A 16,092-nucleotide genomic window follows, 5' to 3' on the forward strand; every position below is an offset into this window, starting at 1 on the left:
GTTATCCACTAATTAAAACAATAGTCAAATTTTCCAGCATAACATTGAGTTATATGTGTCCTAATTAAAGTTAAATTATTTAAATGACAAATGATGTTTATTCAGTAATATGAAAAATTAGTTCTCACCTATAAACATCCAAACTTGAACTAAATACATCCTCCAAATAACCTGAAAATTTGTTTTTCACCAATATTGAATATTTGCATCAACATTAACAACAAAAAATAAATTAAATCCAATGGCCACTTCAGAATTGTACCTTTTTCTATTAAATCATAATGGATTGTTTGGTAGATCTCCACACATTTCACAAAAAATTGATTTTTGCATCAACTACATATTTGCATCAAGGTTTTCAACAAAATTTAAATTTGATGGATCAAATTTGTCGACAGGAGAAAACTAAGTCATAGATGTGGAATTTGTCTTTTTGGTGAGATCGGAGGAAGAAACTGAGCTGTAGAACTGCTCACAAATATGGGGTTTGTGTTTTAGGTATATACATACTACTTGAGTTTAGAGGACTTGAGTATATACTTAGATAGTACTTGAGTTTAATGAACTTGAGTACTGTGTAGTTCTCTTATTATATTGCTCGATGATCAAGTCCTCAAGTTATGTCAACATATAACTCGAGTTCCACAAGCTTGAGTTCAAGGTGGCATTTTTAATTAATAAAATTTCAGCTCAGCCACTGTCACAATGGCAAACTGAAGTGGAACTCGAGTTCGTGGAACTGGAGTTCGTAGAATTCGAGTACCATGGGAAATTCAATTTTCTTAAAGTCGAGTACCCAAAAGTGGTAGATCTTTACATATTTTCAAAATAGTGATAGATTGATATATATTTCGGTAAACAGTGAACTTTGGCCACTTTGGCCTTTCTTTACTATGGAACTTTATTTTCAAGACTTGACAATGGCTTAAGCGCTGAACTCTCCCTTGACACGTGAAGCTGCTATTGGGGTTAGAAGACTCAAAAGGCTCAAAGCATTTCCTTTAGTGTCTGAAAGTCAAAATGACCAATATAGGTCACAAAGTAGGGCAACCACTTAAATGCACAAGATTGTGCTTCCACCAAATTCACTCAGTTGAAAACAAAGCAGCTATTTGTTGCTGCTGATGGCTCCTTGATCTTCACTAAGAAATATGAACTTTTCATTCTTACTAATAGAAGTATGATTAATCATACGTTATAGCACAATAAGCTGGGAACCAAGTTTCATACAGCTGAAATTACTAGTTAGAATCTTAATATTCCCTGTATGATTAATCATAACGGATAATACAATAAACTGGAAATCCCTATCATGGAGCAGAAGTCATTAGTTAGAATCATCCTCTTTATTACAAAAAAAGGTGGTATTAAATACAACACGATATTCTCATGTTCATTGAAAAAACTAATCATCTAAGATGTAACACAAAAAAGTACTTATAGATATGACATTTTCAATAGTACGCTGCAAAAGCAAGGCCTCCAGTGTGTTAAGTCTACTCACTCTGGCTGCTGAACACATAATTGCATCTTGTGACACAATGTTAGATGGGTACTACCTCTTGGTGGAGCCTAATATTGAAATCAGCAGTCCTGCTGCAAACATATACGAATTACCAAGTCACATGATCATACCAGTAATCATCTAATGTAATTCAGAATTTGGTTTACATTTTATTCAATATTCGCAAATGAATATTACCTCTAACGGCCGTTAAGACGATGGCTTCAGCCTCGGAAAGCAACTCCATCACCCTGGTTGGGCTGCTGTTCCTGTGCAGGACTATCCGTCTCTGCCTGCTCTGTAGGGCTTGGTCCATTTCTGTTGAGACGGTAGCTTCTTCCTCGGAATGCAACTCCGGCAGATGGATCACGCTGCACTGGGGTATTCATTTGTGTTCCCTCACCCCATAATGCAACTAATTTGTGACTGGAGAGTCATTAAGGATAATACAATTATTTCACAACAAGTCTCTAACCTTCAATAAAATAGTTGATGCCCAAATATTGTCCCAATTGGTATTTTTCTCAAATTCTTTTTCATTATATAACCTCAAATCTTTGCCAGAAGAAAAAAATCACAGATCAGGATGTTGGCTATGCTTCATTATTTCATGATATAAAATCTGCTATAGTGCAAAAAACTATGTTAAACCAGTGTTAGATCTATTAGTGCCCAAGGGCCCAAACTTCTTGTGTACTCCACACTTTTGTAAGCTTGTACTTGCAGGATAAGTGACCTGATCCTACTAAGACTAGAATAGGGTTAGACTAGGATTTTTTTTTTTTTTTTAATAAATAAATAATCTTTTATGTATACTCGATTTTCCATGTAGAATTTAAATCATTAATCTTTTTTTCTATTAGAGCAGTCTGCATGGAACAAAACGATACCAGATACCCAATTTCCTTGATTCTTGATAGCCAAAACTACAGTCAATGGGCCTATGCTATGAAAAGATCCATCAAGGGTGTCTCTTATGGAGATATATTAATAGAGAGGTTCCTAAACAAGTCAAATTGGAACATTACTTTACTCTGATGGTTAGAGACTGCACATGACATATGGAACTTCCTAGCGCAGCGCTGTCAAACAACTGTTCTTGTTCATCAATATCAATATATGACCACTATTCATTGCATGCAACAAGAAAAGGGCCAATCCATTGCTAAATTTATTTCATAAATGTCTAACATTCAGGATCAAACTAATTTCTTTTCAGCTAAAACGGGATAGTTTCAAGGATGTCGAGAGATTCCTCTAGTATCGAGATTCCTATCCTCAAACACAATTTCTGATGGCACTTGATGATGATTATGAGCCTGTTTGAGCATCTCTCTGACATCGTGATTCACTTCCTACACTTGACGGTACAATCAAGGAATTGATAATATGTAGAAACATGCAAGAAGACAGCTCAAACACAACCTATAATTCTATTCTAGTTGTTCCACCCTCACTACCTCAATTATGTGAACTTGGACAACGTAGAATCCTCACACAAGGAATTGGGATAGGCCATATACTGGGAGTTCTATTAGAGCTTTCCTCTCTTCATCTTCCACCCCACTTGCTCTCCACTGCTGCCACTGCACCTAATACCTCTGAGTCCATACATATACGACACTTAAAATTAGGTCATGCCTCACTCTAGTGGTCACTTAGGTTAGGTCAAGTCCAAGTCTTTTCATTGTATATCATGTAAATTTGGAAAATAATTTGCTTTACCTTCTAAGTGAATGTCTTTCATATCCTCCATTTGATCTTGTCCATATCAAGAACATGTGAATGATGAAACAAGAAGCCTAATTTGCTATGTAGCAAGTGGTTATGTAACAAGGTGATGTGTGCATCAAACATCTTTGTTTATCATGCATTTTTTCGAGTCTCCAACATATAATGGTTTATGGTTCAAAACTTGCTGCCTCCTTGGCATACAGCAACACAGACACATAGGTCTGTTATTGGGAGTTGTGAAATTCTCCACAAGTTTTTGGAGAAATACAATTTTAAACTATGACGATTCAAATATCTATATATCCTACCAGAAAAGCGAAAGAAATTCATGAGAACGAGGTTTAAGAGGTTTCGAATATAAGTTAAATGCACAGTTAAAATAAATAAAAACAATAGAAAGGATACACCCAAAGAGGGGTCTTCAAGATGAATTTTCCCACAGCAAGAGGATGAAGCACTGTTAGGAAGTAATATAAATGTCCCGCAACTATCCCTAGAATGTCTGTCTTCAAAGAATTTCCAAGTATCAAACTGAGTGCTAGCATTGCCCAAGGAAGATAGAATCCCTACAGTTAAAAAAATAAATAAAAATAACCAGCCTCTTAGATTCCTTTCAATTTCTGAATATATAATAAACTTCATAAATGTCATGAATAGCCTTTTGTTATGTTGACTCTATTGCATAACACAAAGCCAGAGGCGGACAATGGCAGGGAGTACAATTGTACATAAGATATAACTTAAACAAAGAAATATTCTACCTGAATGCTTGGAACTACCAAAAGAAAAAAAAAAAAAAAAAAAAAATCTTGGTGGAGCCTAATATTGAAATCAGCAGTCCTGCTGCAAACATATACGAATTACCAAGTCACATGATCATACCAGTAATCATCTAATGTAATTCAGAATTTGGTTTACATTTTATTCAATATTCGCAAATGAATATTACCTCTAACGGCCGTTAAGACGATGGCTTCAGCCTCGGAAAGCAACTCCATCACCCTGGTTGGGCTGCTGTTCCTGTGCAGGACTATCCGTCTCTGCCTGCTCTGTAGGGCTTGGTCCATTTCTGTTGAGACGGTAGCTTCTTCCTCGGAATGCAACTCCGGCAGATGGATCACGCTGCACTGGGGTATTCATTTGTGTTCCCTCACCCCATAATGCAACTAATTTGTGACTGGAGAGTCATTAAGGATAATACAATTATTTCACAACAAGTCTCTAACCTTCAATAAAATAGTTGATGCCCAAATATTGTCCCAATTGGTATTTTTCTCAAATTCTTTTTCATTATATAACCTCAAATCTTTGCCAGAAGAAAAAAATCACAGATCAGGATGTTGGCTATGCTTCATTATTTCATGATATAAAATCTGCTATAGTGCAAAAAACTATGTTAAACCAGTGTTAGATCTATTAGTGCCCAAGGGCCCAAACTTCTTGTGTACTCCACACTTTTGTAAGCTTGTACTTGCAGGATAAGTGACCTGATCCTACTAAGACTAGAATAGGGTTAGACTAGGATTTTTTTTTTTTTTTTAATAAATAAATAATCTTTTATGTATACTCGATTTTCCATGTAGAATTTAAATCATTAATCTTTTTTTCTATTAGAGCAGTCTGCATGGAACAAAACGATACCAGATACCCAATTTCCTTGATTCTTGATAGCCAAAACTACAGTCAATGGGCCTATGCTATGAAAAGATCCATCAAGGGTGTCTCTTATGGAGATATATTAATAGAGAGGTTCCTAAACAAGTCAAATTGGAACATTACTTTACTCTGATGGTTAGAGACTGCACATGACATATGGAACTTCCTAGCGCAGCGCTGTCAAACAACTGTTCTTGTTCATCAATATCAATATATGACCACTATTCATTGCATGCAACAAGAAAAGGGCCAATCCATTGCTAAATTTATTTCATAAATGTCTAACATTCAGGATCAAACTAATTTCTTTTCAGCTAAAACGGGATAGTTTCAAGGATGTCGAGAGATTCCTCTAGTATCGAGATTCCTATCCTCAAACACAATTTCTGATGGCACTTGATGATGATTATGAGCCTGTTTGAGCATCTCTCTGACATCGTGATTCACTTCCTACACTTGACGGTACAATCAAGGAATTGATAATATGTAGAAACATGCAAGAAGACAGCTCAAACACAACCTATAATTCTATTCTAGTTGTTCCACCCTCACTACCTCAATTATGTGAACTTGGACAACGTAGAATCCTCACACAAGGAATTGGGATAGGCCATATACTGGGAGTTCTATTAGAGCTTTCCTCTCTTCATCTTCCACCCCACTTGCTCTCCACTGCTGCCACTGCACCTAATACCTCTGAGTCCATACATATACGACACTTAAAATTAGGTCATGCCTCACTCTAGTGGTCACTTAGGTTAGGTCAAGTCCAAGTCTTTTCATTGTATATCATGTAAATTTGGAAAATAATTTGCTTTACCTTCTAAGTGAATGTCTTTCATATCCTCCATTTGATCTTGTCCATATCAAGAACATGTGAATGATGAAACAAGAAGCCTAATTTGCTATGTAGCAAGTGGTTATGTAACAAGGTGATGTGTGCATCAAACATCTTTGTTTATCATGCATTTTTTCGAGTCTCCAACATATAATGGTTTATGGTTCAAAACTTGCTGCCTCCTTGGCATACAGCAACACAGACACATAGGTCTGTTATTGGGAGTTGTGAAATTCTCCACAAGTTTTTGGAGAAATACAATTTTAAACTATGACGATTCAAATATCTATATATCCTACCAGAAAAGCGAAAGAAATTCATGAGAACGAGGTTTAAGAGGTTTCGAATATAAGTTAAATGCACAGTTAAAATAAATAAAAACAATAGAAAGGATACACCCAAAGAGGGGTCTTCAAGATGAATTTTCCCACAGCAAGAGGATGAAGCACTGTTAGGAAGTAATATAAATGTCCCGCAACTATCCCTAGAATGTCTGTCTTCAAAGAATTTCCAAGTATCAAACTGAGTGCTAGCATTGCCCAAGGAAGATAGAATCCCTACAGTTAAAAAAATAAATAAAAATAACCAGCCTCTTAGATTCCTTTCAATTTCTGAATATATAATAAACTTCATAAATGTCATGAATAGCCTTTTGTTATGTTGACTCTATTGCATAACACAAAGCCAGAGGCGGACAATGGCAGGGAGTACAATTGTACATAAGATATAACTTAAACAAAGAAATATTCTACCTGAATGCTTGGAACTAAAAAAAAAAAAAAAAAAAAAAAAAAAAACTTGAGAACATAGACTTCATTATTTATGATTATGGGTAGAAGTATTGATGGAAAGTTTGGTGACACTACACAAAATAAAATGCAGGCCAAAAATAGTGAGCACACTTAATTGGGACTGCAACACCATGATTTCAAGGTTAACCAGGCAAAATTTGAGAGACCATATTTTTTCTTTGGTTAAAATCTTCAAGGTGGTACCTCTTTATGGGCCATACCTCACTCATGATGCATTTTTAAGGGTCTCTAATAATGAAATCTACAAGAACCAAAAGTACAGCAATTCATGCATAAAAATATTCATTTCCCTTTTTTGCACGTACACACTCCAACTGCATAGGTACAAAAATAGTAATTAAAGAAAAAAATGACAAAAAGATAGTAACAAGTATGGCAAAAAAGAGCAGGAGAAAATTTTATATGCAGCCAATTGGTTGTGCAGGAAAAGGTAGAAATGAAGTTACAAATGTTGTCTCAAGCCTTCTTTGATTGATAATCCAGATGCACATTGAAGCTTTATAGCGTGGTGGTGCAGATACTGCAAGTTCTAGATATCAACCTATTTTATAGAACACTAAGTAGACTCATATTAAATGTTACAGAAACAAGGAGGTCTAATTTCAAAGTCTATATACAGAAAAGCAGTCGCATGCTTATATTATTCCAAATGCTAGGATAACTAAAGCAGGACAGTGGAGAGAAAGATTAAACAAGACTGGTAGAAGCATACCTTCAATGACACAAGACCATAAATGTTTATTTGTGCATTTGGAAACTCACGGCTCCAAACATAGACAAGCATAAATACTAAGGAACCTCCCATGAATGGAGACCATAGATATGGAACAGCAGCCATCACCTAAGATCAAGTAACACCCTTGTCATTATTTTCATGATATTTTGATTAGTATTGGGGGATTTTGGTTCACTTGTTTTGATATTGTGTTAACATATTATGTGAGGAAATTTCTTCTAAATTTTCACAAATAATGCTTGTCAAATAAATATAGAAGGATTTATCATCTATACCACTGGATGTCTTGATTTTGCATAATCATTCTCCATACAAATTGCAAAATTCATTTCTAAATTGGGAAAGAGTTGTATCATTTATAATTATTTATTAGGTACTTAATACTTTTGGAATTCTACATCTCCAAACATATTATTTCAATTTTTACTAGTTCACCAATTATATCTGGCATCTCTTGACAAACCTGCTTGACACCCTATTTTTCTGTTCTTTCCTTGACAGTTACTCAGTTTGTCATTCGAAAAGAAACAAAAGGTTTCCAATCCCAATGCTTCCTTAGTTTTCCACCATAGAGCTAAAAGCTGTCTGATAAATTCATGTTGCAGCATTTGGTAAATCATATGGCAGATCAATATACCCAAATTTTACCACCAATTAGCATACATGCTCATAGTTAAGTTAATGTTACTGGGGAAAAAAACTGTAAATATAAGATGAGTTTTTTCTTACTTACAAGAAGTGATAGGGCTCCAAAGACAAACATCCATACATAGTCTGCTGTTCTCTTGTCAAAGGGTCCTCTCTCAAGTGAAACACCATATCTTGCTCTATGCAAATCAGCATGACAGTATTTCAAATTTTTAATATCACTTTGGAACATAGTCTACAGATTGTAAACCTTGCATAACTTTTAGTCTTGAAAGTCAATGATCATAAGTGAATGATAGGGACTGAAAAAGATATGTATGTACAGGCATCAATTGGATGAATAATGGCTTAATACAAATGTGGATCATCATTTAAAGCCTGATATTTTATCTATTGGATAATTTCAATTAACAATGGTTTTTCCAAAACATTCTTTCTTACCACCTTAACCCAAATTTCATAGTAAATGTAATATGATATGGTTTAAGGGGGTAGATAGAGTCAGATATCTTACATCAATAACAGACGAAATCCAAAGGAAACTGAAAATGGCCCAAGAAAGAAGAAATTCGTAATAAGCCTCCAAACCTGCACTATATACAAAAATTAACAATCGGACATAGGCAGAGAATGAACTCTCAAGTTTTAACTTATTACAACATGCTCTTCGCAAAACAAAATGAGCAAAATGAATTTAATCTCATGAATTACTACAGATTGGACAAATTTGGCAACTGAACTTGTTTACCTGAAAACGTTTTAGTACAAGGCCATAAATTAATGCTATATTGTAAGGATTATAAAGATCCAGATAGAGAGCAGATGTGGTAATCAAGCATGCCACTCCATAGAACTTGCTTACAGGTGGGAGAGATCGATAGTATCTGAAATAATTTGTGAAAAAATCAGCTTATTTAAGTTGCAAAGAGGTTATAGAAATTCATGAAGTATCAAAATTGCAAGCCTTGATATAATTCAAGAGCTGGTTGAGGTTTTTTTTTAATGAGTCCAAAAGTAGATAGTCAGAAACTAACATGAACAAATAGATACATGACTTGGAGCAAGCGCAAGAGATATTGCATGCTTCTGAACCACCTCAAATTATTAAGACATTATTATTAGACTGAGGGGCATCTGGTTGGTTTGGAATGAAATCCACAACAAAATAAGATTATAGATTGAAGAAAAGAAAGAAAGAAATTTTATTTTCTTGCATAAAATGATTAACACTATTTTTATGTAAGAAAATTAACCAAGAGCCATTGTGTAACATTCAACTAACTGCACGCAAATCAACAAAAGGTCATATAAGCATATGATCATGGAAATGTTTGTGTGTTTGTGCAAGTATAAGAAGGAAAGAGATGGTTACTCTGCTGGTGCAGCCATTGCACAGAATGGTTCTCTTATGTCAAGGTAGTGTGATGGTGGTGGAAAGGATGGTTTTAGATTGAAAGACTATGTAATGACTAATAACAAGAATATTGGATATGCATTGCATTGGTCTTCAACAATAGAAAATACTAGCATAAAGTATAATCCAATGGACTGACACTTCAAAGAGAAAGACTTAGGAGCCTGCGGAAACTTCAAAGTCAAGAAAATAATTTTCTAAGTCTTTCCACTTAATGACCACTAACTCTAACACTGCTCATAGTGCCAAGAGAAGTTGGGAGGAAAAAGTCAGCATTTGGATTTTCTTCTTGTCTCATAAAGTTGGATTGAACCAGGGGCTATAATATGTCAAGGTCACTCAATATCACTTGCATTAACGTAGCGTCTGGGTTAACATGAATGTCTATTCCAATTTCCAACAATAGTTCCAAAGGTGATTGGCTTCTCACTGAAGCATCCAATGATTTGTGTTTGTTTGTGACAGCAATTTAATGTGTCCTTTTGGGACTCAATTGAGTTAAAACTTAAATTTTCAAAATTCATATGATATAATGGGCTGTGAATCAAATTAAGTTTCCCTATGAGCATAGGCTTTCTGCTCAATATAAAACTTCTTATTGTTCATCAGTTTTTATTGGACCCCTCTCTTTCTCTCTCTCTCTCTCTCTCAGTTTTTATGGATTATATATTTATAATCAATAAATATATAAAAATTTACAAACAAAATCAAACAGCAGCAAGTACTTCAAATAATATGAAGATCATAGGAATATCCGTTCATATGAACTAATTCATATACTGATTCAAAGATCTCCTCCATTAACTATTGGATTTGGAGATCATGGACTTGATAGAGGTGATTAATATAATTTAAAAAAAATTTCCACATATTTATCGAATGTCTTCGAAATAACCATCTGCACACTGTGTGTAACAGAAATTAAATCCTTTACTTTAGGCATGGAAATTGAAAAACTCTTGAGGTTCAGAAAATTTTATACGAAACATAAGTTACATAACTTTCTCCCTCTTTCTCTTTATTATGGTATGCCCAAGCAAGCTGAATCGTGAGAATATATATAAAATTTTCAATGTATTTTTTGGGTGTCCACTATTGCGATGTTGTGGTTTTGGCTACAAACTAACTGCTAAACACACACACACTTTAATTACGCTCTCTCATCAAGCTCAAACACATTATTTTTTAATGGAAAGAAAAACATCATGATTATTGATGAGGATTTACTTTCATAATTTACTAGTAAGTTGCCCGTGCGATGCACGGATAATTTTATGATATTTTATATAAAATAATTTTGAATAATGTTGTACATAAATTATAAAGAAAAAGTAAACTAAATTAGAGCAAAGAAACTTATACATTTTGAGATATTAAAAATTGGTTTAGTAGCTTTACTGCATATTTGTAGCCTTCTTAAGGTAAGATTTTTTTTTTTTTTAAATCATGAAATCAAAAATAAATGCAAAAGAGTAATGGGACCATGAAATAAACTAATTTGTATTGTGTTTATGTATTTCATACTATGAAATAAAAGTATACCCAACTCTCTGACTATCTTCCACTCATCAATAATGCGACATTAAGACATGGGTGGGCAAGTGTATATGCATATGTCTTATAGACGATTTAAAATTAAATCATAGTTAAATATGACTTTACATTGTACACCAAATATTCTCTCTACTTATATACCCAAAACAAAAACTAACTAACCAAATTACCTAACCTAAATCATATTTAAGCCCCTAATTTAAAAAGAAAAAAAGATTACCCATAGTGGTTTCGGTATCTTGATCGTGGTGGGAGATTAGTATAACGGAAGTGGTGATCCTTCAAATTCCTCTTTCTCTCTCTTTCAAATGTTTTGTTAGTTTCAGGTCTTTTATTTTGGTAATATATAGTAAAATAATGCTTTTTATTTAACAATCCACAACATTTTTGTGTCTCTCTATCTCTCTTTAGAGTATTATCTTGTTAGTTATTACTATTAGCCCTTACTTTTTTTTTTCTTTAAAAAAAAAAATTTTTTTTTTTTTTTTTTTTTTTCTAAAACAATGGGTGTGCTAAAAGACATGAAGAATAGTGAAAGGTGTGGTGTAAGTTTAGGCAATTAATGAGATAACAGTAAAATAAGATAATGTGAACTTTTGGGTAACCAAAAAAAAAAAAAAAAACTTAATAAAAGAGGTAAAAAAAAAAAAAAGGCTAAATGCAAAAATTAGAATGTCATTTGACAGGACCTCATGCACTCTCGCATGAGGTCTTTGAGAGAGAGACATTTTGTAACTACAATATTCCTCCAATTTTTTTTATTTTTTTATTTTTTTAACTCAGTCCTTGAACTGAATAATTATAATGGTTATGTGTGTGCAATTTATAACTATTGTTTCACTGCATATTTATAGCCTTCTCAAGATAAAATTAATTTGCAAAAGAAAAACAGGATCGTGAAAATCAAATAATTTGTGTTGTGTTCACATATTTAATACTATGAAATAATAGTATGTCCAATTTTCTCATTGTCTTCCACTCATTGATAGTGCGACATTAAAACATGGTTGCAAGTATGTATGCACATGTCTTATAGATGATTTAAAACCATGATAGAATATGACTTTACATTGAATATCAAATATTCTCTTTACTTCTATACCCAAAACAAAAATTATCCAACCAAATTACCCAAATCTAAATCATATTTAATCTCCTAATTTAAAAAGAAAAAAAAAATAACCATAGGGGTTTCGGCGTCTTGATGGTGGTGGGAGGCCAATATGACGGAGGCGACGTCTCCTCAAATTTCTCTTTTTCTCTCTTTCAAATGTTTTGTCAGTCTCGGGTCTTTTATAGTAAAACAATGCATTTTATTTAACAATCCACAATATTTTTATGTCTCTCTATCTCTCTCTAAGGCCTTATTTGGTTAGTTATTACTATTAGTCCTTAATTATTTATTTATTTTTTGCATTTTTTAAAATATTAAAATGGTGAGTATGCTAAAAGACATGAAAAAGAGAGAAATGCGTGATGTAAGCTTAGGCAATTAATGAGAGACTAATGAGATAACAACAAAATAAGTTAATGTAAACTTTTGATTAACAGTAAAAAAAACTTAATGAAAGAGGTAAAAAAAAATGCTAATTGCAAAATTAGAGCGTCACTTGATAAGACCTCATGCACTCCTGCATGAGATCTCTGCTTATATATATATATATATATATTTATATTTATATTGCTGATTATTCCTTTATAACTTCTAATCACTCATCAACATGAGTCTCAAAAAACTTTGTGATAAAACTTTATCATACGTACAAAATAAGTATAGATTTTTTATCTATTTTTTTTAAAGGATATTACTATTGTGTTCATCCTTACAAGAATTTAAGCATAGATTAAATTTTCATTGTTTTTGACAATTTTTCTTTGATTCCTTTATAATTTATATATTGTGTTGGTTTAAATGAATTTTTTCTCAAGCTTTTAGAGGATGGACTTTAGATAAGATGTTTAACTTTTATATGCCAAGCATTGATTATAAGCCTTGTACATGGAACAAATAGAGATAAGAAATTAAGAATATGGTCAATTTTCTCTCTTGCCAAAAGTCCGACTTATTTTAGGTGGAAGTTTCCTTGATTATTACTTGTATACAAAATTCCAGGATCATTAAATTGGAATAGGTCCCTTACTAACCTAACCAATTGGAATATGATGAAATTTCTTCCCATCCACACTAAACATTGTGTACACTCCAAATTTTTTCTGCATCTCATAATGATACATTGTTGATAGGTGTCATCCAAGTCCAACATGATTGAGAGTTGTAATTAATACTATAGTCCAAAAGCTTTATTATTCAATACTTTGCGAGAAAAATTAAACACTCATTTGATATAACAGGAGACTATGGAATTTGACGCTGTATACACTGGGGTTTGTTCTTGATGTTGTGAAATTGCTGTAGGTACTAAAAACTCTAGTTTGATTAGTTGGCACGTAATGTTCTTTAATCATGAAAAATCTACAATGGAAAACTTTTGTGTTCCTACAATAAATGTTTTGGAGAGAAAATTGTTAGTCCCTCATCCCATTGGGACCCTTCTATTTATACAAAGGAAAAATGGTCTAATATTCCTAAGTGTGACTTAGTTATATGGAATTTTTGTGCAAATGTGACTAGATTTCTTTTAAAATTTTAATTATAATTTTAAACTCTAATTTGGTTATTTTTATATGATTTCATATGTTCTTAAATAATCTGAATGCTATTTCAATTTGTGCAAATTATAGAACATAGAATTGGTAATTTAGCAACATAGGCATAGGAGAAGGCATGTAGTGGTCTAGGACGAGTAGGCATTTAGTTATAAGGGAAGAGGAGTAGGCATAAACATAAGAAAACCTTTGGATGGAGGAATAAGGAAAACAAAGAGTTTTTGATGATTAACATCCCTCTATCTTATCTATTAGTCTTATTTATTACTAATTAAAATCTATTGAGTTTAGTAAATAACTAATGTGGCATCTAATAAGTGTAATAAATTAAGAATGATGTATTTTATTTCAAAAAAAAAAATCAATTATCTTTTCAAAGAGAGTGCCACTTGGCAAAACCTTATGCTCTCCTGCATGAGGTCTTTACTTATATATATATATATTGATTGATAAGCTGCTCATAATATATGAATGAAAGCTTTTGCATTAATTAATCACAAGGCATCAGCTGAATATATCATTGATTAAATGAAAATTTTGGGTGAATATATTACATAACGTTATAAGGTCCATGTATTAAATTTCGAGTAATACTACAGCTACAAACTATTTTATAACATTTTTACAAACTATTAATATAACAAGTTCTTATTAGTTCTAATATGAGTCCACCATTAACATCATATTTATGTTTATCAATAATTATTTGAAAATCACTAAAGCCACATCAGCAGTTTGTAAAAATATTGTAAAATAGTTTGTGTATTTAGCATTACTCTTAAATTTCAGCTCAAAATAATCTCATGTAAGGTGGCGCATCTATAAATATTAGAGCGTTATATCTTTATTAGATTTTCCTTAACTCCAAAGTTATTGAATTTGGCTTTGGGGTGAATTGTCAATTTAATTTGTTTTAGTTTATAATTGTATCTGATACATTAGCAAACACCAATATACGTCTAGGACTTAAATATAAGGGAGACAATTTCGTACCGGAGGCCATTTTGATTTGGGGAAAGGAATGAAATATTTCGATACCAGTTAATATTAGTGTACTGTTTCAAAATTACTATTATATATATATATAACAGTAATTCTCTTTTCTTTTTCTTTTTTTCTTTTTTTTCCTTTTTTTTTAGTGTTATAATGTTTAAAAGTGATATATAATAACCGTGAGTATTTTGTTTTTTAAGAAAAGAGGTAAAGTAACATAGAATAATGCTTAAAATGAGATAAAAATGAAAAATTATTGAATACTCTTGGGAGTACCATAAATGCGTACTCTCTTCTCTCACATGAATTGTGGGTCCCACCATAAATTTAATTAGTGAGACCTACAATTATGTAAGAGATGGAAGTACACATTTATGGTACCCTGGGAGTACTCCAGAATTACCTAGTAGAGATAGTGTCCTAAGTTTTAGGCTGAATTGAGAAGATAAAAGAAAAAACCTAAAACTTAGTAATAGTAAATTACTCTTTTAACCAGTTTGTGTTTTTTAATTTAAAATTATTTAACTAAATGGTAGGGTATTTTAGAGAGTTAAAGAATTTGTGTAAAGGTATTTAGTACGCAAAAATTTGAAACCCAAATAGGGAATCTTGTTATTATCTATCTATCTATAATATTAATAAGAGGATTTCCCTGTTTTATTTTCAATTTTTGGCGTATCAAAATATCTCCATACAAATTTTAAAATAATATACCCTTTAGTTTAATTTTTTTCCCACAAAAAAAAAGGCTAAAATAATAATACTATCTCAAGTATAAAAGGGAGGGGGGGGGGGGGGGGGAAGGGGGGGGGACCGTTATTCTCACCACCCATTTGTGTTCAAATGTCTGATTCCTATATGTATTTGTTATCTATTTAAATTCAAATTCGTCAATTATCTTTATCCAAAAAAAAATTCCTAAATTTTTGTTATTTAAATTCTATACAATTATCACATATCCCCATTTATCCACACTAACGTATATCATCTTTCTTTTGTTCAAATCTCAAATTTTTTTACTTATCACAATTCTTATCCCAATCAATAAATTCAAATGTTCCATTATGTTTCTACTTTTTATGATTCTCTATCTGATTTTTAAACATTATTCCACGTTACTTTACCTCATTCTTTAAAAAAATAATAAATACACATGGTTATATATATATATATATATATCTCTTTTAAGAATTATAACACTAAACCAAAAAATAAAAAATAAATAAAAAAGAGCATTATTGCACACACTGTGCGTGTGTGATGACTCTAGTACAATTAATAATGTGATTCTCTGTTTGGGTTTCAACATTTTGCGTACTAAAATACCCTCACATAAATTCTTAAACTCTCTAAAATACCCCTATATTTTAGTTAAATAATTTTAAATTAAAAAAAAATACAAACTGGTTAAAAGAGTAATTTATTGTTCATAAGTTTTAGGTTTTTTCATTTATCTTCTCCATTCAACCTAAAATTTAGGACACTATTTCTATCTTATTTTTAAACATTATTCCATGATACCTTACCTCTTTCTTA

The 16,092-nt window shown here is 32.2% G+C and overlaps 1 protein-coding gene and 1 long non-coding RNA gene across 3 annotated transcripts; both read right to left on the reverse strand.

Annotated features, from left to right (window-relative positions):
* Positions 1–1,327: 1,327 nt before the first annotated feature.
* On the reverse strand, positions 1,328–3,837 carry LOC136071096 (uncharacterized). The gene is made up of 3 exons (XR_010632417.1): positions 3,644–3,837; positions 1,703–1,930; positions 1,328–1,596 (listed from the first exon to the last, which is right to left on the reverse strand). It is a non-coding gene; the product is annotated as an uncharacterized LOC136071096 (long non-coding RNA).
* A 208-nt stretch (positions 3,838–4,045) lies between these two features.
* LOC112017211 (derlin-1.1) lies at positions 4,046–9,468 on the reverse strand. 2 transcript variants are annotated; one of them, XM_065781565.1, is made up of 8 exons: positions 9,301–9,468; positions 8,677–8,812; positions 8,443–8,516; positions 8,014–8,107; positions 7,257–7,385; positions 6,129–6,289; positions 4,188–4,415; positions 4,046–4,081 (listed from the first exon to the last, which is right to left on the reverse strand). In XM_065781565.1, the coding sequence occupies exons 1-7, from the start codon at positions 9,315–9,317 to the stop codon at positions 4,214–4,216; spliced, it is 813 nt and encodes a 270-aa protein (XP_065637637.1). In that variant the 5' UTR covers positions 9,318–9,468; the 3' UTR covers positions 4,046–4,081; positions 4,188–4,213. The 2 variants fall into 2 exon arrangements, with proteins under 2 accessions (XP_065637637.1, XP_065637640.1); XM_065781568.1 differs by having other exon boundaries at positions 4,047–4,078.
* Positions 9,469–16,092: the final 6,624 nt, after the last annotated feature.

This window comes from Quercus suber, unplaced genomic scaffold, assembly GCF_002906115.3.
Source record: "Quercus suber isolate HL8 unplaced genomic scaffold, Cork oak 2.0 scaffold_15, whole genome shotgun sequence".
Lineage (NCBI taxonomy): Eukaryota > Viridiplantae > Streptophyta > Magnoliopsida > Fagales > Fagaceae > Quercus > Quercus suber.